Raw genomic sequence first — 22945 nt, forward strand, 5'->3', positions numbered from 1 at the left:
TCTCCTGTTTTCCACGTAAGCAGTTTGCAGATCATTCTATTTCTTTTCCTGTGTGTGTTTCCCCCCCCCCCCCCTTCCCATGCTCTGTTCCTTTTTAAATGTTGCTCATTGGTCATTGAAGTGGATTTTTAGAAATCACACTTAGTAGAAGCATAGCTTCATGGGTAAGAATAAGTAGTCAAGGCATTTCTGCTTCGCAACAACAGCCAGAAATATAGAGGCTTTGCAAATGGCTCAGAAGTAAAGCATTGGCACCCTTCAGGAATTAAGGGGTTAACAATGCAGCTTGCACACGAGACAACAGCGGAGACAGTTCAGACATGTTGACCGCAAGGTCTTGAAGCTTTTGCAAGATTAGATAAAACAGGTACAGAAGCACCAACCACAAGCAATGGAACCTAGGGTTAAGTAAAACCACACGGGGAACAGTTAGACAGAAATGCAGATATGTGGTTTTACTAAGGGTCACAAAATAAAACAACAGGTTGACAATAAATATAGGCTGAAGGGGTTAAAATGAATCCTCTCAGAATTCAGACAGCCACCAGCAGAATTAAAATCAGAACAAAGGAGTGGGGTCATGTGAAGATGAACGAGAACTAAAAGAAACCAGGTGGCGATAAGAAATATCACAATAAAAATTGACTTACGTAAAAAGGCAAAACTAAACAAAGGACAGACTGAAAAGTGCTACTTTCTTATGTGAAAAACAAAGATAAGATGCAGCTGTGGGACAAGACAGAATGTGTGTGTTAAGCGATAAGAAATGTGCTGCTTTAGCTAAAATTGTAGACACAGCAGAATATAGGGGTCATGGGAATTTGACCAAAGGCATAGTAAGATGTAACTAACTTTTAACCACAAGCATGACTAATACTGAAAAGAACAAGTAAGCCATATGTGATCAGGTGATTATTGTAATACAATGTGATTGAATGAAAATAGAATAAAAAGCTGTACCAACCAAGAGAGAACGAGAAGGTTGTCACTAGACCGCGGGGTCTATGACCTTCTCCCAGAACGTTCTGTTAATAAACTGTGTACTTTCACTTTTACTTTAAGACAGACTCGAGTGAATTTATTTTTCAACAACATAGGCGAAAGGTCATTATGTGATGCGAGATAGGGAATCAGCCAATTAGCAAATCTGCACGCGGGCTTTAGAGCCTGCCACGGTTTTTGTATGCTTAAATACCGCAGACCAAAGACAATTGGAGGGACAGCCAGGAACGAGCTGCGGGGCTCTAAGCTGTCTCCCTGATCAGCCCATAGGTACCTCCGCGGACTGTCTGTATTGTACTGTTGAATAATTTTGTGTTCTTGTGTTTTAAATAAACTGCTTGGCTATTTTACCATTTACAGACTAGTGTGCGGATTTAATTAATTTTATTTCACCACAACAGTCATAACTTCCAATTTTCACAGAAGGTCTGAAACCAAAACAAACACTTGTCTGATCTCTCCCCGGATGCTGCCTGACCCGCTGAGCGTTCCCAGCATTTTCTGTGCTTTTTCAGATTTCCAGCATCTGCAGTATTTTGCTTTTTGTTTGTATTGAAGGTTAAAGGTGAGAAGGATTGGCTGGTGGGTGAAACCCTTTACTTGCAGTCCATCCAGGCATGGAAGAGGTGGTACAGATACGATGGGCTGAATGGCCTCCTTCTGTGCTGTATGACTCTATGATACTATGGTTATTGTAATACATACAATTTAATTGACAAATAATCTACTCACTGTATCTTAATAAACAAATTTGTAAAATATTCATAAAAGATAATTACAGCCAAGGAATGCATGATCTACGAATGAGCAAAGCCAGGCTAATAAATCTACCGAACTTTAAAGGAGTTTTATTTACTCACTGCTGCAGTTGCTAACAGAATTCCTACCGCTACAAAATGTAAAATAAATGTAAACGATTGTTATTCAGTTAATTTTGAGCAGAGTAGCGCTCCTGCCAACAGGCCAGTGGCCGCCATCTTCAATGTGCACTGACAGAGCAGACAGGAGCCGTCCAAATCACAGACTGACCCCAATTCCCAGGCAGATGATGCTGGTCACACCGACGGACCTGGAGGAGCGGGTGGTGGGACCACAGTCTAACAAAAACAAATAAAAGGGCAAAATGTGCAAAGATCTCTGGAGGGTTGAGGGTAAATATATTCTACTCTAAGTACCATTCTTTCAATGACTGATACTCTAACAGACATGTTTCACAATGCACAGAATCACCCACACTTGAGCCTTACTCTGTTACAAATGTGTTATCTCATTCTACACAGGAATTCAATTTAAATTATAGGTATTTTCAGATTCAGGCAGATCAGTGGAAAGGTTCAAATGCATTAAGCAGATCTTATCTGTCACAAAGCAGTTATAAGTAATTCTAATTCAATCTTGTTGATATGATGTAATATCAAAATTCAATTTAAAATCATTAGTATTGCTATTAATTTTCAAACTGTTTAATTCTGATGCTCCGCATTAAGAAGCTGAATCTTCCTGCCACCACGCAGACGCAAGTTGATGTTGATGGTAGAACCAGGCTTAATGCCGTAGTATTTCAGTGTGTGTCCATCTTCTAGTGGCTTCGACTGAAAGGTCAGGTAGTACTGGGCTGACCGAAGGCGCTCCAAAGATTCAACTTTATTTTTCAGACTAGAAACCTCATCAGTTGGCAATACATTAATTGTCAGGTTATGCCCATTACCTAAATTCTTGACAAATATCTCCATTGTGTTTGTCAGGAGTAGGTGGAGCTTTGCATCAAAGAATATTCCGGAATCCAACAAGGTGTTGCCGTCAATCAGAATGATTTCATTAAACATCAGGCGCTGCTGGTGAGCTGGGATTTTCCTGTCTTGCTGGATTTCCTGTTTGATCTTTGAGATGTTGTTGTAAATGTTGGCATTCAGGTGTAACGGGGACCCATCCAGGCCAATCACAGTGATTGCAAACTCCTTCACTGGCTGCGACAAGAAAAACACACAAGAGATAAAATGATGTACTTCTTTTATTTTGGGGGCTGGGAAAGACGCACACAGTCAGTTATGTCCTTTTTTATAAATACTCTGATAAATATATTTCCCTAATTGTCTTCCTGTCCTCTTCTGATTGGTTCTTGCTGGGGTGATAGCTACGCTCCAGTCCCTCACACAAGCGTCCTAGAACCATACCTTCTGCCATATTGATTTAGTAAGGAGTAATGAGCCAGATTAAGTAAACAGCTTAATGGTGCGTGGACATTATATCAAATACCATCATAACATGATCGAGTTCAACATAGTGTTTGAAAAGGAGAAACGTGAAACAGCGACTAAGGGGGGAATTTTTCGAGGGGTCAGCGGGCACGTTCGGTGGCAGGTTGGGTAGGAAACATTTTTTTTTGACAGAGGAAGAGGATAGCATGCCGGAAATCCCAAAGAAAGTAATATTGAATCAGGGAAAGGGACTCAACAAAATTGATGTAAGCAAAATAACAGTAATGAAGAAAATAATGGCACCAAAGAGTGACAAATCCCCAGGACCAGATGGTTTCGATCCCAGGGTTTTAAAGGAAGTAGGTGAGCACATTGCAGACGCCGTAATTATAATCTTCCAAAGTTCTCTCGATTCAGCAACCGTTCCTTTAGAATGGAAAATTGCGCATGTCACTCCGCTATTTAAGAATGGTGAGAGCGGGAAACCAAGGAATTATAGACTAGTTAGCTGAACATCTGTTGTCAGGAAATTACCAGTGTCTATAATTAAGGATAGGGTGACTTGAAAATTTTCAGCTGATCAGAGAGCCAGCATGGATTTGTGAAAGGTAGGTCACACCTGATGAATTTTTTGTAGAGGCGACTAAAGTAGTGGACAGGGGAATGTCTATTGATGTTATTTATATGGACTTCCAGAAGACATTTGATAAAGTCCCTCATAAGAAACTGTTAACTAAGGTTGAAGCTCATGGAATTGAAGGCAAATTATTGACCTGGTTAGGAAATTGGCTGAGCGGCAGGAGACAGAGAGTAGGCATAATAGGCAGGTACTCCAATTGACAAGATGTGACTAGTGGAGTACCGCAGGGATCTATTTTGGAGCCTCAACTGTTCACTGTATTTATTAACAACTTAGATGATGGGATAGAAAGACACATATCCAAATTTGCCGAAGACACAAAGATAAGCGGCATTGTAGGCAATGTAGATGAAAGCATAGAATTACAAAGAGATATTGGGAGATTAAGTGAATGGGCAAAAACTGTGGCAAATGAATTTCAAGTAGGCAAATGTCAGGTCATCCACTTTGGACCTAAAAAGGATAGAACAGGGTACTTTCTAAATGGTGAAAAGCTGAAAACAGTGGAGGTCCAAAGAGACTTGGGGGGGTTCCAGGTACATGGATCATTAAAATGTCAAGAACAGGTACAGAAAATAATCAAAAAGGCTAATGGGATATTGGCCTTTATATCCAGAGGACTAGAATACAAGGGGGTAGAAGTTATGCTGCAGCTATATAAAGCCCTGGTTAGACCAGAGCTGGAGTACTGTGAGCAGTTCTGGGCACCACACCTTAGGAAAGATATATTGTCCTTGGAGGGCTTGTAGCGTACCTTTACTAGAATGTTACCCGGAGTTGAGGGGTTAAATTAGGAGGAGAGATTACACAAATTAGGGTTGTATTCCCTGGAATTTAAAAGGTTAAGGGGTGATTTGATCAAAATTTTCCAAGATATTAAAGGGAACAGATAGGGCAGATAGAGAGAAACTACTTCCACTGGTTGGGGATTCTGGGACTAGGGGGAATAGTCTAAACATTAGAGCCAGACCTTTCAGGAGTGAAATTAGGAAACACTTCTACACACAAAGGGTGGTAAAAGTTGGGAACTCTCTTTAACAAACGGCAATTGATGCTAGATCAGTTGTTAATTTTAAATCTGAGATTGATAAATTTTTGTTTAGCAAAGGTAGTAAGGGAGATGGGGCAAAGGCGGGTAAATGGGGTTAGGTCATAGATCAGCCATGATCTCATTGAATGGTGGAACAGGCTCGAGGGGCTAAATGGCCTACTCCTGCTCCTATGTTGCTATGGCCAATCTTCATGTGTGAGCTTGGACAGTTAGTGTTGTTTGAGCATTCAACCAGTCTGATCCTGTACTTATCCAATGTCCACACACATATAATATATGGTCAGTGGGAATCTCAGCTGATTCCTTCCCACCTCCATGTAGGGGTGCTGAGGCCAATTGTCACACTCCACAGTCATCCAGCTGAGATCAGCAAACTCAGTATGGACTGAGGATTGAACCTGGGGAGTTTCTGATTAGTGTGGCTTTTCATATATCTTTAATACTTGAAAGCTGGGCTATCATTACCAGCCCCGATAAAAAAAATAAAAGTTCCAATTGAGGATTGAGGTAAATAATGAGAACAATGTCCATTCACCTTTGTGACCTGAGCTCAAATCCATTCTAGACAGAAGGAACTCCTGGATCTAACATCACAATTTCTACAATCTCTACAATCTACATTCCCTCGGATCAAAACTTCATCATTTATTAAAACCATTTTACCTGGACATCCCATGCTTGGACGCCAAAGAAACATGGCATGCTCAGGCATTCCGAGGCCTCATTTACCATCACGGGCCATCCAGTCGATGAAGCCACATTTCCTGTCGGATCAGCTGGATCAAGAATTATTGGTCTGAAAAATAAAACCGTACAAGCAACGATTATTAAGCGTGGGGCTGGATTTGCTGGCAAAATAACATTTGGGACGAAATTCAGCTCCTTTGCAGCCGACGTTAGTGCCTCCGGGGGGGAAAAAACGCCTCCTGCAAAACTCGGTGGCATTGCTGAGGTGCTACCCGATAGCGCTGCGCCACTGCCAGTACAGCCCCAGTCCGCCACGTCTCCGGCAATGCTATCATCGCCGTGCGAGGCGACCTCTTACCGCCCCGTTGCGTCCCCTTACCGCCCTGCGGCAGAAATTCGGCTGCGTCCTGTGAGGCTGCCGCGGGCGGAGTCAGCGCTAGCCTCAAGGGTCGGTAGTTAAAGGGGAGAGGCGGCCGCGACTTGACCTAATGGAAGCAGGATTGAAGGGATTCAAATAGGAACTGGTGCAAGAGTGAATGCAGGGCTGTGTGGTGACAATATGTTTGAGGACCTTAGAATGGAATGGGAGGCAAGAGTTGGGTTGGTAAATAGATACGGCAAGGGCTCAGGGGTGGAATTTCTGAGGGGGTGATTATGGCACTTTTGAAAAGTCGGGAAACAATGTCAATTCATCTGATCCGTTAATAAGGTCAGCAAGCAGTGTACCAAAGGAAGATAGATTTGTGTTTAGGAGTAGGTTGGGTGGAGCTGGTTATGGTGAGTAGGAGATAGGCTTCATGTATTAGATGAGTCTAGTGAGAGCTAACCCGGAGAAGTTGAGTCACATGGAGTAGGAGCTGGATGAGGTGAAAACTTGGGGAAGGTCAGGTAGAGGAGAAGGCAGTTGGAGATGGAAAGCTCTATGAGGTCCTTACACTTGGCATTGGAGGAGTCAATGGAGGGAGGTCAAGAAAGGTGTCCGAACAGATGGTTTATTATTGAGGAGGCTGTGAAGTGCTTTGGGGCATCTTGATATTAATGCCAGTTCTTTTCATTGTACCCGTCTGTACAGCAGGTCAGAAGGAGGTTAATATAAACTAAAAATACTGGAGCAGTTATAATTAGTCTAGTTTCAAACGCGGTTGAAGATTTTACCTGTTGGCACGGAGTTTCTGTATTAAAAATTCTGCAATGACTTTATTATTGACATCATAGTACTCGGTCCAGTAGATGCACAGCTCCTGATATCTGCAGATCAGTTCAAGGACTGTCCGGAACCCTTCAGCCATGACAAATCTCTCCTGCCCACTGCCTTTCTCCCAGGCGTAAATAGTCAGCAGCTCCACTGCATACTGAGCAGGCAGGCGCACTCCAGCTCCCAGCTCAGATCTCCGTGGCTTGACATACTAGAGAAAATTGATCACAAATATAAATACACAAATGTAATATTAAAAGTATTCTCCAGTCCTCCCCGTCCTGTATTTTTGTTTCTATATATTTAAGCTTTATTATTCTTCCGAGACCACACAACTTCCCTGAGAGTACAGGCTGGGGCTATACGCAGACCAATGCTGCCATTTAAGCATCCCCCAAGAAGACCACAAGATCAGCCCAGAGTGGCCCTCATTCCAACTTCTTCTCCTTCCATCGGACAAAATCCATAATCTCTGCTCATCATCCCCCCACAACTGTAAGGCCGAGAACAGAAACTCTCCGTGTGGAAATTGCAGACATGAACCTATAGAACAGTTTGTTGGAGTGCCAGGATTCCAAAGAAAGAAAGAACTTGGATTTATATCACACCTTTCACAACCTTACGATACTCTAAAGAGCTTCCCAGATATTAAGTATTTTGAAGTGTAGTTGCTGTTGTAATGTAGGGAAACGCAGCAGGCAATTTGCACACAGCAAGATCCAACAAACAGTAATGTGATAAATGACTAAATAACTTGTTTTTGGTGGTGTTGGTTGAGGGTTAAATGTTGGCCAGAACTCCTTGCACTTTCTCAAATAGTCCCTTGGGATCTATGACGTGCACCTGAGAGGGCAGACAGGGCTTTAGTTTAACATCTCACCTGAAAAACACTGGGGTAGAAATTTGCGTCGGCCCATCTTCTGGCCTGAAATAGGCAGCATGCTGGGAGTGTGTGCCAGAAACCGGAGCGGAGACACAATCGAAATTTGGCCTCGGGCCTTATCAACATATTGCCGGCAAGCGGCGGATGTCAATCTGGCATCGAATGGCAGCTCGCGGGTTCCACGAGGATGCAGTTGGGCCTGCTGCCTCTCCAGCAACAGCCATCAGGTAGGTCCTGGGGGAGGGGCAGGAGAACGGGGAAGGGTGGGGGCGATGGGCTGGCCAGAGTCCCCAGCAGTGCTGTGGAGCTGGGAGGAGCACTCCTGCTCCCTGGCTCTACGTAAAGAGAAGTGTCAAAAAAATGTATTTACATTGAGGCTGCAAGTAGCACCAAACAACTGAGGGGAACAGGCCCGATGGCTGCTCCGTTCAGCACCGACCAATTGCACTAAAGGTCCTTAAACAGGAGTTTATTCAAGGTGTCTTAACATCTGTTTAAGGCTGCTGTCCAGGACAGCTGAAAATTGCCGGAGGACATTATGGGGTCGGACCTATTTCAGGCGTCCTTGGGATGCAGGGCATGGCCTGGTGAAATTGATCACTTTGCCCCTATTTCCCACCCGGAAAACAAGCACAAGGTGGACCAATTTATAACCCATCATTTTTCAATTGATCTTTCAACAATTAATTATCTTTTACAAAAAGAAAATACTGCAGGTGCTGGAGATCTGAAATAAAAACAGAAAATGCTGGAGATACTCAGCAGGTCAGGCAGCATCTGTGAAGAGAGAAACAGAGTTAACGTTTCAGGTCGATGAACTTTCTTCAGAACTGAAAAAGAGCAGGAAATGGAAGAGATTTTTAAGCAAGTGTAGGGGCTGGGAAATGGGGGAGAGGATGAAAGAACAAAAGGGAAGGTCTGTGATAGGATGGAAGACAGGAGAAGTAAAGAGACATTAAGAGATATTCAAGGCAAGAGGAGATGGTAATGGGACAGGTTAAGAAACAAAGGATGGTTCTAGATGAAGGGTGAATTGCGCTGGCAGAATGGAAGACAGCTGCCATGTAGGAGAGAAGAACAGAAGGCACAAACAAAAAGTGTGGATAAAAAATATATATGATAGGGGCCGGGTTATGATCTGAAATTGTTGAACTCTATGTTAAGTCCAGAGGGCTGTAGAGTGCCTAATCGAAAGGTAGGAGGAGGTGTTGGAGAGTTGGCGTTCAGCTTCCGCTAGGTAGAGGTCGGTTCGTCAAACAACAACAGCACCACCCTTGTCAGCAGGTTTAATGACAATGTCGCAGTTGGATCGGAGAGAACAGAGTGCTGCAAGTTCAGAGGGAGGTAGGTTGGAGTGAGTGAGGGGAGCAGAGAAATGGAGACGGTCGATGTCACGCCGGCAGTTTGCAATGAAAAGATCTAGAGAGGGTAAGACGCCAAAGGAAGGGGTCCAGGTAGAATGACAATTCTGAAAGCGGGAGAAAGGGTCAGCCATGTGTGGGGAAGACTCCTGGCCAAAGAAGTGGGCACAGAGACGAAGGTGGTGGAAAAAGAGCTCAACATCTTGCCGAACTCAAAATTCATTGAGGTGGGGGCGTAAGGGGATGAAGTTCAGGCCTTTGCTGAGGACTGATCGTTCGGGGTCAGAGAGAATTATCTTTAGTTTGATTTTCTTCTGTGGTGAATGCTGGAGTCCGCGGGCAATGGAAGATTGGATGCAGCTTTTGGCTCAGAATAGGAGGAGACTGATCAAACTTGCCATGTGCAGGTTCAAAGAAACCAAGAAGGTCACTCATTCCACGACACAATGTTGAGGGACTGGGTGAACTGTAAAAGATTTAAGGATAAAATCCCTGGTCCTCGCTCCCAATGGGAATATAGGAACAGGAGTAGGCCATTCAGCCCCTCAAGCCTGTTCCGCCGTTCAGTGAGATCGTGGCTGATCTGCGACCTTACTTCACAGACCTGCCTTTGGCCCTTGTCCCTTAATGCCTTTGGTTAACAAAAATCTATCAATCTCAGGTTTAAAATGAACACTTGAACTAGCATCAATTGCCATTTGAGAAAGAGGTTTCCAAACTTCTACCACCCTGTGTGTGTAGAGGTGTTTCCTGATTTCACTCCTGAATTTTTAGACTATGCCCCCTTATTTAACCCCTGGACTCTAGGTATCATTCTGGTAAACCTACGCTGCACTCCCTCCAAGGACAATATATCCTTCCTAAGGTGTGGTGCCCAGAACTGCTCACAGTACTCCAGCTGTGGTCTAACCAGGGCTTTATATAGCTGTAGCATAACTTCTACCCCCTTGTATTCTAGTCCTCTGGATATAAAGACCAGCATTCCATTAGCCTTTTTGATTCTTTCTGTAGCTGTTCATGACATTTCAATTATCTATCTAACTATCTGGACCCCGCCCCCTGCCACCCACAAGCCTCTTAATACCTCCACTGTTTTTAGCTTTTCACCATTTAGAAAGTACCCTTTTAGGTCAAAAGTGGAGGGCCTGACATTTGCCTGCATTGAAATCCATTTGCCATAGTTTTGCCCATTCACTTCATCTATCAATATCTCTGTAATTTTATACTTTCATCTACACTGCCTACAATGCCGCCTATCTTTGCATCATCGGCAAATTTGGATATGTTCGCAGGAGGTGCAGATCAAAGGATTGCGGCTCGATCTCTGACCTCTACTCCCTTTGAACATAGCTCCTCCACAGAGCATGGGATCAGGAAATTAGTCTTTAATTTCTTTGATCAGGATCTGGTATAACCTGTGTTCAGCCTAAGCCAGAAGATGTACAGGAGCTCTCCCCTTCCTCCACATTCCTTCCAACAGTTTTGAGCAAAGCCAGATTCCAGCAGAGGAGAAACAAGAACCTTCAATGATTCCAAATACTGACCCGAATCCTCCCATAGTCCTCCAAGGATTAACAATTGCCCTGTTCCCCAGTCACTCACCTGTTTGTACCAATATTTCAGCAGGCGAATCAAGTCTTTGACTTTTGAAGGATGCCGCTTCACAAATTTTCTCTGAAGCTCAGTAAAGCAGGCAGAAAATTCCCCATGTGGATCTTCATTTGCGCTCACAAAATTGATTAGTTTGAGATGGGCTTCGTTTGCACTGTCCGCTCCCACTGCAAGAAATAAAATGATTAATGAGCAACAGCTTACTGTGGCTCCAAGTAGTTTTGAAGACAAGTACTTAGCGAGAACAGTTAATTTAGCCCATCAATCAAATAGACCATGTATACCTGCATTTTAGTGGATGACCCCCATTTACTTAATCTCATGAAAGTTTCTCACATTCCTCTCGGTGTCCCGGGAGGTCTCTCTCTCTCTCCTCCAACTCCCAATTAGATGTCTATAGATCTTGTTCCATTTCCACAGTTGACCAGATCCAAAGTATCTGCTAATGCTGCTTTAGATCTGGCAGCGAACAAGTGTGTCTGCAAGAGGACCAACTCATTCTCTAACCTTTCCTCCTTCCCTGTTGGAAAGTATTTGCTTGCTGATAGCCCTTGATTATGTTCGATATCAATGACGTATGGTGAGCATTAAGGTAATCTAATATGACAGCTAATGTTAAAGCCACTAAGTAAGAGTGCTGTAGTACTTGAGCCAATTGGAGCAAGAAAGTCCCAGATTTCAGTGCTGATCTCAGCATGGGCCGCAGTGGGTTACTACAGAAGAGCTCAGAGTCTCTGGGTTGGGAAGAGAAACAAAATGTTGCAGGTTTTTGACTCCTGATCACGTCCCAGAGACCCCTTCTGGAAAGTGGACCGTGTGTGGTCATCAGATGTAAACCGGGTTTTGTTCCCCCGCTCTCCATGGCCAAATAGGCTGTTGACATTCTTGTCTTGGTATGAAGAATGATCAGCTGGGAAAAGTACCACAGCACTTTTAGTGGCCAAGGAACTGAATCACTTTCTCTAGAAACGGAGGGCAAAGGTAACTAATTTAAACAATTGTTCAAATTTTTGAAAAAAATAATTTTTTTTAAAATTAGGTCTAAAAATACACTTACCTTACTGTAAAGTCTTTAAAAATAATAAACCTGTGGAAAAAAATTTCTAACTTTAATTAATAGACCACTTACCTTTTAAAACTAAGTACTTACGTCTGCTTTTTTCTCGCGTAAAAACTGGAGGCCTTATCGCACGGGCAACCCTGTAAAAAAAAGGAATTTCAGCGCGCACGCGCAGACTCCTGTGCGCACGCGTTCCACCTCTGAACCCCTTGGTTCAGAGGAAAGGAAATGCCGGTTTTCCACGCATGCGCTGTGCATGCTGAAAACCGGCACTTCCATCGGGCCCACGCGTGAGTACACGATGCTTACTCACGCGTTGGGACCCGAATTACTGGGCCAATATAAGAAATAGGAGCAGGAGTAGGTCATATGACCCGTCGCGCTGTTCAATAAGATTACGGCTAAACTTCGACATCCACCCCACTTTCCCGCCCTATCCCCATATCCCTCGATTCACTTAGTGCCCAAAAATCCAACGATCTCAGTCTTGAATATTCGCATCGTCTGATTACTGGTTAGATTTACTTTCAGAATTAGTAGCCTAGACTTCCCATCAGCATCATTTTAATACCAAACTGGGTACATGCCAGTGTTAAAATAATGCCAATCAAAAAACTTAAGCTAATATCCCTCATTACTTCTCCTGCGAAGGGTCGCCATGTGTCTGACAGGCTATTGCACCTGATTCACTCAAAGTGCATTGTAACATTCTTCCTTAGCAATAACTAAATATGGCACTCAATCGTTGCATCATCTTAACTAGGAACGGGACATGTGATGGAGCAAAGCGGATAAGGTCCACCCTCGTCCCGTCTTTCGTGATGAGTAGCAGAGGCTCATGGAAGAATTTAAATTAAATTTGAGCTTTAATGATAAGGGCAGGTGTCTTATAACATGGATATCAATTCTTACTTAATGCATCAAAGGCTGGCAAAACATCGAACTCCACAATGTCTGAACTCTTCTTCTTCGATTTCAGTGCGAAGCTCATCGATTTTGGTGGGATGCCGCTGTTTTGTATTATAGTGATACTGATATCACGGATCTCATATGCAATGCTTGATCAGCACGTTTCCAGTACTTCTCGAATTCCCTCAAGAATTTCATGCCTGGTGTCTCTCTGCTCCTGGAAACTCTTGAAACAGCTGAGGAAGACGACCAGATCCGCATCTGAGCCATTTCTTAAAGCTGTTCCTTTCCCTGATGACCCGCCCTGAGGAGAGGAAGAACAGACAATTATTTCTGACTATTTCAGCTACTGGTGAACTTAACCATTCAAGAAATCTTGCACAAAAAAATGACCGCATTGATTCTCTTCAGTCTTGAACAGTCATAGAGACAATATCTGTATCGTTGCTTTGGGCTCTGAATTAGCATTGATACAATTTTTTGTTGCCATTTTCTTTCCTCTTTGTCTTAAGACGCTGACTCTTGATGGGACACAGTTCCACGAGCACTTCCTCAATTCCCCTAAGTGGCCATTCTTCATGTGTGATCTTCGACCGCATGTGTCAGTAGGCTATTCAACTGTGTGGAGCATCACAGCCCAATCTTGTCCTCACTGGAGGAATACACGTGCAGGCTTTCCAGTAAGGGTGACTGGAAAGTGAGCAGGAGCGGAATCCATGGGCTGATAGTTGAATTCTTGTCTGGAGTGTTGTGGTCACTTTTAACACCTGCATCTGTTTTCAAATGAGTGATGTTGCCATATTTGGGGATTTTTTGGGGGGTTGGCTTAATTCCTTGCATTTCCCATATTAGGCACTGACGGAGCCAATGCCAAGTCAGGATCTGCCAAACAACATACTGTTTAAGCATGAGAATAAAATCACACGATGCAAACTAGGGCTCTTGATACTTGTCATGGTGACCTTTTGCCAAAGGGAACAGACACCAATCAGTGAGAAGCCACTAACTATCACCGAGCTGTGGTGTACTCTCTCCTCCATCCCTTCCACAAGAGTTTATGTGACAGACTCACTATGTTGTTTCTTCATTGCAGCTGACTGGAGATAGGATGAATGGAGGCAGCATTGGGAGGGATGGTGAGGTGAGAGGGGAGTGTATTGAGGGAGCAATACTCACATCCTTTCCCAAATGGTTAAGTATATTTTATCGATAAATAACCTGAAATTTGTATTTTAAATAACACAAAGTACAATATTGCTTTTGATTAACAAAATACTTTCAAAGCATGCTGGCCCTTTAAAGAAACAAAAGCATGCTGATTATGAGAGGAGCAGATTTAAAGCACACTGTACTTCGAGAAAATTGCTTCTAAATGCCGATCTTTAAGAGGAGCAGATTTAAAGTGAACTTTCTCTTTAAGAGAGGTACATCTAAAACCACTGAAACTTTAAAACAAGCAGATCAAAAACATTCTCTCCTTTTAGGTAAAGCATCCCCAATTGGCCGAGATTTTTAGGAACCGTTTTAAGGCCAGAATTTGCAGGAAATTTTGGCGATCCCACCCAGCCCCGTTAATTTGGGTGAGGCACTGCAGGCAGCTGGTCCCACGATTAGTCTGCACCGTCCGGAGAGGAGGAGCCAAGCGCAGAAAACAGGAAACGTAATATAGAAACATAGAAACATAGAAACATAGAAGATAGGAGCAGGAGTAGGCCATTCGGCCCTTCGAGCCTGCTCCGCCATTCAATGAGATCATGGCTGATCATCCAAATTCAGTACCCTGTCCCTGCCTTCTCCCCATATCCCTTGATCCCTTTAGCCTCAAGAAACATATCCAACTCTTTCTTGAATATATTTAATGAACTGGCCTCCACCGCCCTCTGTGGCAGAGAATTCCACAGGTTCACCACTCTCTGGGTGAAGAAATTCCTCCTCATTTCTGTCCTAAATGGCTTACCCCTTATCCTTTGACTATGACTCCTGGTTCTGGACTCCCGGCCATCAGAAACATCCTTTCTGCATCTAGTCTGTCCAGACCTGACAGAATTGTATAGGTTTCGATGAGATCCCCTCTCAATCTTCTAAACTCCAGTGAGTATAAGCCCAATCGACACAATCTCTCCTCGTACGTCATTCCTGCCATCCCAGGTATCAGCCTAGTGAATCTTCGCTGCACTCCCTCCATGGCAAGAACGTCCTTTCTCAGGTAAGGTGACCAAAACTGCACACAATACTCAAGGTGTGGTCTCACCAAGGCCCTGTACAACTGCAGCAAGACATCCTTGCTCCTGTACTCGAATCCTCTCGCTATGAAGGCCAGCATACCATTTGCCTTCTTAACTGCCTGCTGCACCTGCATGCTTACCTTCAGCGGCTGGTGCACAAGGACCCCCAGGCCTCGTTGCACTTCCCCTTTTCCCAATCTATTGCCGTTTAGATAATAATCTGCCTTCCTGTTTTTGGCACCAAAGTGGATAACCTCGCATTTATCCACATTATACTGCATCTGCCATGCATCTGCCCAATCGCCCAACCTGACCAAATCGTACTGGAGTTTCACGACATCCTCCTCACAGCTTACCCTCCCACCCAAAATAATTAAAAATGAGCAATCACATCAGAAAACACCTCCATTCATAAATAAGGGAAGGTATCTGATAGTTTAAATAGTAATTTATTATTAACTATTCTCCATTAAAACTAAAATAACTTACTTTAAAGGCTTTGATTACTTTGATCTCGGGTTGTTTGATAAAACACCGATTCCTTAAAAATTCACAGATCCTGTGTACGGCGTTCCGCACTTCAATGTTAAATTCATTCGGCTCCAGGTTAGTTTTAATGAAATCCTCCAACCTCCTGGGGTTAGTTGTGTATAATAACTCCATCGTTCCAGCTTTCACTGAAGTGAGGTTGGAGTGACAACACCCTCTTATAAACCGGCTGCTAACCCCACCTTCAAATATCTCGTTTCCATTTCCTCAGAAACTTGACTCTTATCTTTCGGTTTCATTACTCCAGTTGCCAGAGCAGTCTGTAAATTGCAACATGACACTGGCGCTGGTCACAAGTTAATGGAAACTATAATTGTAGCTTTCTTCCTTCATTTCAGAGACCCAAGAAATCCAACCTGGCCAGCCAGTGGTGCAAGAAGAAGAGGGAGAGGAGAGTGATGATGAAGAAGAGACACCGTCACTCTCTCTAACACTCACAGCCACCAGCTCAGATACTGGCACTGCACGGACTTTAGAGGGTAGCTTAGAGGCAGGATCTGCACATGGTGAGTCACTGGGCACGAGTGGGCTACAACCAGGACAGAGGGAAAGGGTAGCGCTGCTGCCAGTTCCACGGAGGGCAAGGTCGCACAGGAGTTCTGCTGCAGAGCACTCGGGTGAGGACTCGGATGGGGTAGCCTACAGAAGAACGTTGATGGGAATGCACAATGAAATGCTTGGTGCATTGGCAGGCCTGCCAGAAAGCTTAATGCAGTGTCAAGGAGCATGGAGGAGTCCGGCACAAACCTTGCCGAGGGCTCGGGCGTTCCTCGCTTCAACGTTAAATTTATCCGGCTCCAGATTATTTTTAATGAAATCGTCCTACCTCCTGGGTTCAGTGCTGCAAACTTCCATCGTACCAGCTTTCAAACAGGTGAGGTTGGTGTGTGCAGTGGGGAAAGAGTTAAACTGACATCGCTGGCAGTTTCACTGAATGGTGTAATAAAGACCATCTTTTTCTAAGTTGCTGAATTGGCAGTGGAGATAACATAGCCGGACATGGAACCATAAGAGGCCTAAGAGGATGTAAGTTCTGTTCTGGCAGGAAAATAAAACAATGAGTTGGAAGTAAAAGAGGCCGAGAGGGGCAGGAAAAGAGGTCAATGAACCAGAAGTATGAGACCCATTTGGCATAAACAGAGGTCATAGGTGCAACAACAGCTTGATATATACTTTTCAGGTAATAAAGGTGGTACTTTAATGTAACACGGCATAGGCAACCAATCAGTGAAGATGCATGCGGGCCAAGGTCCAATCAGGTGGCAGGAATTAATTTTGACATGTGTATTGTAATGTATAAAAATGTAGTGTTTGCTGTACCAATTTGGAAAGGTCTGGCTAAGACAGAGCAGACTGGTTCCCCACCGGTGCAATAAAGACAACTTGACTATCGATCTAAAACCTTGTGTCGAGTGTTGGTTTAAAATACTCCAGAACAGTGTGACAACAGCCTCCTTAGAAACCAGCTGCTGACCCCTCCTTCAAATATTCCAAAAATAGTAAGACACAATTGTTAAAACTTTCTAACAATGAAATGTTATACACATCACTGATTTGCATCCACAACCAGTCCAAAGTTTATATTTGTTCAATGATCGCTTTGTAGCTGCTTTCATGTCAACGCCAAAGCTGTTTCCATTTCCTCAGAACTTGGCTCTTTGCTTTCGGTTTTATTCCTCCAGTTGCCTGAGCAGTCTGTAAATTTCAACATGACACTGGCGCTGGTCATGAGTTAATGGAAAATATTATTGTAGCTTTCTTCCTTCCCACACCTCAAGTTTTCTTCCCCTCCTCCTCTAGGGTCTTGAGTTTGTAATCTGGGCTGACATTACAGCGTGGTCCTGCAGGAGAAACCGCCAAGCAGACATATCTCTGAAATTCCTATCTAATCCCAAAGGGAATTGTTTGGAAAGCATCTAACTATAAAGTCTGAATCCCTCCCACTGCACTGATGACATGCCCACCTTCAAAGGAGGACTGCAGCCATAGTGTTCCTTACAGTATTTGATTATCTGGATCTATATTTCCATCTATAGCCCCTTTATTTTACTATTTTGTGGGCTCATGGGGTTAGGGGTAATATATTTGCATGGATAGAGGATTGGTTAACAGACAGAAAACAGAGAGTGGGGATAAGCAGGTCATTTTCAGGTTGGCAGGCTGTAACTAGTGGGGTGCCGCAAGGATCAGTACTTGGGGCCTCAGCTATTTACAATCTATATTAAAGATTTGATGAAGGGATCAAGTGTAATGTATCCATGTTTGCTGACAATACAAAGCTAGGTGAGAAAGTAAGCTGTGAGGACACAAAGGGGGGAAAATTCAGTTGTTTGCGCCTCCTGTTAGCGCCTTAAGAGGGCGCCAATTGGGGCGCAAAGCAACTAGCGCCCGGGCGCGGTGATGTTTGCGCCGCTCACGAAATTAACTAGATATTTTGCGGCGGCACTAAACACTACCGCCACGATCTCCTGCGCCGGCAGATTGTGACGTCAGTCGAGTGCACAACGCCCCGTTAGTGCCCCAGACCGGATATTGAGTGGCGCCCCCTGCCTTACCACCTGCTGCTAGCAACGACAGGTTGAGGGGAGCGTTTTGCTGTCAGAAAGGGACTGGGGGAGCGCTATTTAAAGACGACCGCTTCCTGCCTTTTATTGTCGGTGACATTTTTGCACCACGCATTCTGAGAGAGAGAGAGAGACTTCTGCAGAGATTCAACGCTGTGTGAAGGAGTTTTGAGTACTGAGCAACACTTTGCAGGTTCATTTTGATTTGCCCTTCCTTGCTTCACCAGCGCTCTGAGGTAGCGCATCGCTCCTTGGCCTTTGCGCCTTAAGGCAGGTATGAAGCGCCTGATTTAGCGCTCCAATCACCTCCAGGGACGATAAAAGCCAAGTTTGCTGTCGGAGGCGATAATTAGTGCCAGGCGCTAAACTTTGCGCACGGCCGATAATGGCGGCCCAAACGGGGCGAGACTGAATTTTTCCCCCAAAGAACCTGGAAAGGGATATAGACAGGTTCAGTGAGTGAGGAATAAGGTGGCAGATGGAGTATTATCTGGGGATATGTGAGATTATTCATTTTGGTAGGGAGAATAGAAAAACAATATTTTTTTAAATGTTGAGAAACTATTAAATGTTGGTGTTCAGAGAGATTCAGTTGTCCTCGTACAGGAAACACAGAGAGTTAGCATACAGGTACAGTAAGCAATTAGGAAGGCAAATGGCATGTTGGCCTTTATTGCAAGAGGTTGGAGTACAAGACTAAGGAAGTCTTGCTACAATTGTACAGGATCTTGGTGAGACCACACCTGGAGTACTGGGCACAGTTTTGGTCTTTTATCTGAGGAAGGATATACTTGTCTCAGAGGCGGTGCAACGAAGGTTCACTAGATTGATTCCGGGGATGACAGGGGTGTCCTAGGATAAGAGATTGTGTAGATTGGGCCTAGACTCTCTGGAGTTGAGAAGGATGAGAGGTGATCTCATTGAAACATAAGATTCAGAGGGGGATTGACAGGGTAGATGCTGAGAGGTTGTTTCCCCTGGCTGGAGAGTCTAGAGCTAGAGGGAATAGTCTCAGGATAAGGGGTCGGCCATTTAAGACTGAGGTGAGGAGGAATTTCTTCACTCAGAGGGTTGTGAATCTTTGGCATTCTCTACCTCAAAGGGCTGTGGATGCTGAATCATCGAGTGTATACAAGACAGAGATCAATAGATTTTTGAACATTAAGGGAATCAAGGGATATGGGGATAGTGCAGAAAGTGGAGAAGAGGTAGAAGATCAGCCATGATCTTATTGAATGGTGGAGCAGGCTCGAAGGGCCGAATGGCCTACTCCTGCTCCTATTTCTTATGTGCTTATGATAGCTTTGGGCCTGAAATTGCAGGTGACCCTCTCCACCAGTACAAATGAGGTACAGCAAAACCCCTCTACCCGTCTAAACACAAGGCTGAGAAATTTCTCCTCATCTCAGTCCTAAATGGCTGACCCCTTATGTTGAGACTGTGACCCCTGGTTCTAGACTCCCCAGCCAGGGGAAACATCCTCCCTGCATTTACCCTGTCAAGCCCTGTAAGAATTTTGTAGGTTTCAATGAGATAGATCAATTGATAGCTGTGAGGCAATGTATTTTTATGTGGGTATTGTTTAGATGATTACTTCCATTTTATCAATTAAATTGTCACAAATAAAACATTTAATAAAATAAATGTAGGGATGATGTTTTTAAGACAATAACTGTCCAATACCCGACTACAGCTTCGAACAGGAAACAGATTCTACTGAGTCACTGATCAGCTGCTGTTGCTCTGTTGTTGTTTTAGAATGTGGCTTGGAAAGGAATCTGAAAGTGAGACAGATCAGAGCCCAGAACCTGTTACCGCACGAAGGTTCTGTCAGTGCTGCTGATCCTGAGTTCATTTCTCAGACACTGAGGGGAGGGAGTTTTGGGGAAATGAAACTTCAGCTCAGATCTCACTGGTCTGTGATAACGGAGCAGCAGGGAGTTGGGCAATCAGAGGGCAGCAGAGCGGTGACGTTCTGAGAGTGGGTTTGAGAATAAAAGGAGGAGGGAGCCAGAGACACAGTGAGAGAGGATTGTTTAACAGAGAGAAACACAGAAGAGACGGAGCAAGACACCGGGGAGTTGAAGCAGAGAGTTTTATTCACTTATTCCATCCAGATCTGAGAGATTCTGTGTGGAGAAAAACAGAGAAGACAAACTGCTCAGAAAAGTGAATCAGGAAAGTTTCTGCAGATCAACTTTCCTTCAGATTCGCCTGGACGTGTGGTTCCAACAAGGATTGTGAGTTTATTCTGTCTTTTATTTAGGAATCTCAATATTCTAATTCTAGACTTTAAAACGGGTTGTTTTGAATCTCAATGAAATTCACAATTTCCAACAAGTAATTAATATTCTCTGAACCGGGTGAGAAAACATATCAAAGGAATCATTAAAACACTGTAGTCTGTAAGTTACTGTTGACAATATTAGGAGACAAAAACTTAATGTGTCATTTGTTTATCTGCCATTTTAATGGAGGCATTCACCTGTTTAAAACAATGCATCAAGCATTTATTAACTAATATTACCCAGGTAATTTCTTGCTTTTAAATAGAAAGGCTCCTCTGAGTCTGAGAGAAACCATTTCTGTACAGGACAGCTCTCTGCTGCTTGGTTTTCCATAACTGTACAGATTCCATTCATAGATCAAGAGAAAACCCACAGAATTTCAGAGCCCGGGATCTTATCTCCCCATTAACCCGAGTCTCAGACTCTTAAACGTTACACAGCTCACTGAGGGCTTCTTCTGGCAGATGCCCAGTATTGCAACTCAGTACCCAGCGCACCCCCGGGTCCCTGAATATTTTAACAATGTCAGGCTAGGGCAGAAAAGACATATCTCCGTGCAAAAGGGGGATCAGATTGGGAATCTGCCATTTGTTGCCTGGCTGTCAGTAAGGAGTGTGTGAAGAATATTGGTTTGTTTGGGATTCAGATATCAGTAGGAAGCCAGATTGGATTGACATTACTGTAGGTGCATTTACACAAGACTTGATCCTCAGCATCTGCCTGTACAGCCAATGCCTGGGACAATGTGTAGTGTGTTTAAAATTCTATCATTCATTCTTTGCAATTGATCTGTGATATAAAGCGTCCCAGTCACTGACGTCCTGTTCATTTCTCAACAGCAATTTGAGGAGATGAGACTCCAGGTGAAGTTTATAACCGGTGAGGGGATCGAACTTGAGATCGATCCTTCCATCCAAGTGTCGACTCTCAAGATGAAAATATATGAAAAGACCGGGGTGCCCACTTACCAGCAGCGTCTGGTGGTGCAGAACGGGAGCAGCGTGGAGCTGAGGGACGACAGAAGGCTGTCCGACTACAGTGTCTCTCCCAGCGACGCTATCAGGCTGATCGTCAAGAACGAGGAGCACATGCAGATATTCCTGAAGAACGACAAGGGGAGCACATCTACATACGATGTTCTGCCCTCTGAGTCTGTTCAGAACTTTAGAGCACAAGTACAACGGCAGGAGGGTGTCCCACCCGAGCAGCAGCGCCTGATGTATGAGGGGAAACAGCTGGAAGATGGCCGGTTGCTCTCCGACTACAACATTAAGGCTCAGGGCACCATCTTTCTCCTGCTCCGTCTACGGGGTGGTTAACCTGTGCTTGCAGCAGGTTGTACTATAGAAATTCTTCACTTTTTTCATAATATTCCGGTTTCTGATGCGCAGTTTGTGAGAGGTCAATTTTGCATAGTCACTGACTTGTCCATTACACTTTGGTTCTCATTCCTGTCTCCCCTGGTACACTTTGTAACAGCAGGAAGTTTGGTCATCTGTTAATGTCTGGCTCCAGAATGATGCCGACTGAGGCCTGGGAGCAGGTCACCTTCCTGCATTCTCAGCTCGGAAAAGATGCTGATTCAAGACACTGGATGTGAACTTTACAAGGAAGAGCAACGTAATTAACGACAGCAGGAATCAGGGGACTGGTGATGCAGTGTGTTAGATACTGACCTTTGACCTCTGATACTTGGGTCGAAAGTATGTTCTGTGACCCTTCAGGGCTCTACTGAAGAGTTAGGCTAATCTCAATCTGGCCCCTAATGAGTCCACAGCACAAAACCCATTCAGTACTATTTGACTTTCTCACTCCGAGCGGCCATAAGATAGCCGATGTGGCTATTCCAAAAACGATACACTGTGCAGGAGGGGCCACGTCACTTTGTTGAAGCCAAAAATTCCCCACACAAAGATCATAAAAAGATCGATGAAGATAGTCTTCCTGCTTCACTTTAAAATGATTCTAGGTAGTCTGCAAGTATTTGCTTTAGCCTCAGTGTGTTCTCGGAGAAATGTATGTGTTCAGCTTAGGAATGCTTTAGCATGAGCACTTGTTTTACAAAGCAGAGTGTATCAGGCCTGGACTTTGTATCTGCCAAAATATCCAAAGTGATTTGAAACTAATGTTGTTCATTTTAATAAAAATCTAAATGTTTGTTTATTTCTGTCTCTTAAGTGCGTGATGCTGTTAATTGTCTGTGGATCTGTGAGCGTTATATTCGGGATCCACATTTAAACCCAGTTTTAGATGAATCGCCCGAACCAAGTGTTGATTAAAGAATCGGCTGTGACTGAGGCACCTATTAACAGAGTCAACCAATCTCACCGGCCCAAATCCCCATTTCATATTTAGCACAATTGAATGATTATATTGGCCTGGGTTTTGCGTTCAGCGGCGAAGGAATGCGTTCACTGTGCTGACAGCTGCCCACAGAGATTTTGGGGACTTTTGAGCAGAGAATTGCTGTCATCGGGTGTCTGATAAATGCCGCACCCTCTACTGTGGATTTGTGGAGTTGTGAGCAGGTAAAAAGCAACAGCGAGGCTCCTCAACCAATCAGAGTGAAGAATCCTTACTGAAGCACGCAGTCTAAACCAGGATGTATAAATTAGGAAGTATAGATTATATTTAAATCATGTACAGAAAGTGAAAGAAAGATTGGGAAAGAAAGATGGGATTAAGAGAGATAAAAGAGACATAAAAAGTAAAAAATAAAATT

The 22945-nt window shown here is 44.0% G+C and overlaps 1 protein-coding gene and 1 pseudogene across 2 annotated transcripts; one reads left to right on the forward strand and one right to left on the reverse strand.

The window, feature by feature from the left end:
* Positions 1-64: 64 nt before the first annotated feature.
* Positions 65-15516, reverse strand: LOC147104235 (2'-5'-oligoadenylate synthase 1-like; annotated as a pseudogene). Its single transcript, XR_015072291.1, has 6 exons — positions 15312-15516; positions 12601-12901; positions 10620-10795; positions 6734-6984; positions 5555-5687; positions 65-2969 (listed from the first exon to the last, which is right to left on the reverse strand). The product of XR_015072291.1 is annotated as a 2'-5'-oligoadenylate synthase 1-like (transcript).
* A 4288-nt stretch (positions 15517-19804) lies between these two features.
* LOC147104236 (polyubiquitin-like) lies at positions 19805-22387 on the forward strand. The gene is made up of 2 exons (XM_085961433.1): positions 19805-20175; positions 21063-22387. Exon 2 carries the CDS (start codon positions 21075-21077, stop codon positions 21540-21542), a length of 468 nt encoding a protein of 155 aa, XP_085817559.1. The 5' UTR covers positions 19805-20175; positions 21063-21074; the 3' UTR covers positions 21543-22387.
* The last annotated feature ends 558 nt before the right edge of the window (positions 22388-22945 follow it).

Source organism: Somniosus microcephalus, chromosome 19, assembly GCF_052327205.1.
Source record: "Somniosus microcephalus isolate GS21.2 chromosome 19, FLI_Smic_1.0, whole genome shotgun sequence".
Classification (NCBI taxonomy): domain Eukaryota; kingdom Metazoa; phylum Chordata; class Chondrichthyes; order Squaliformes; family Somniosidae; genus Somniosus; species Somniosus microcephalus.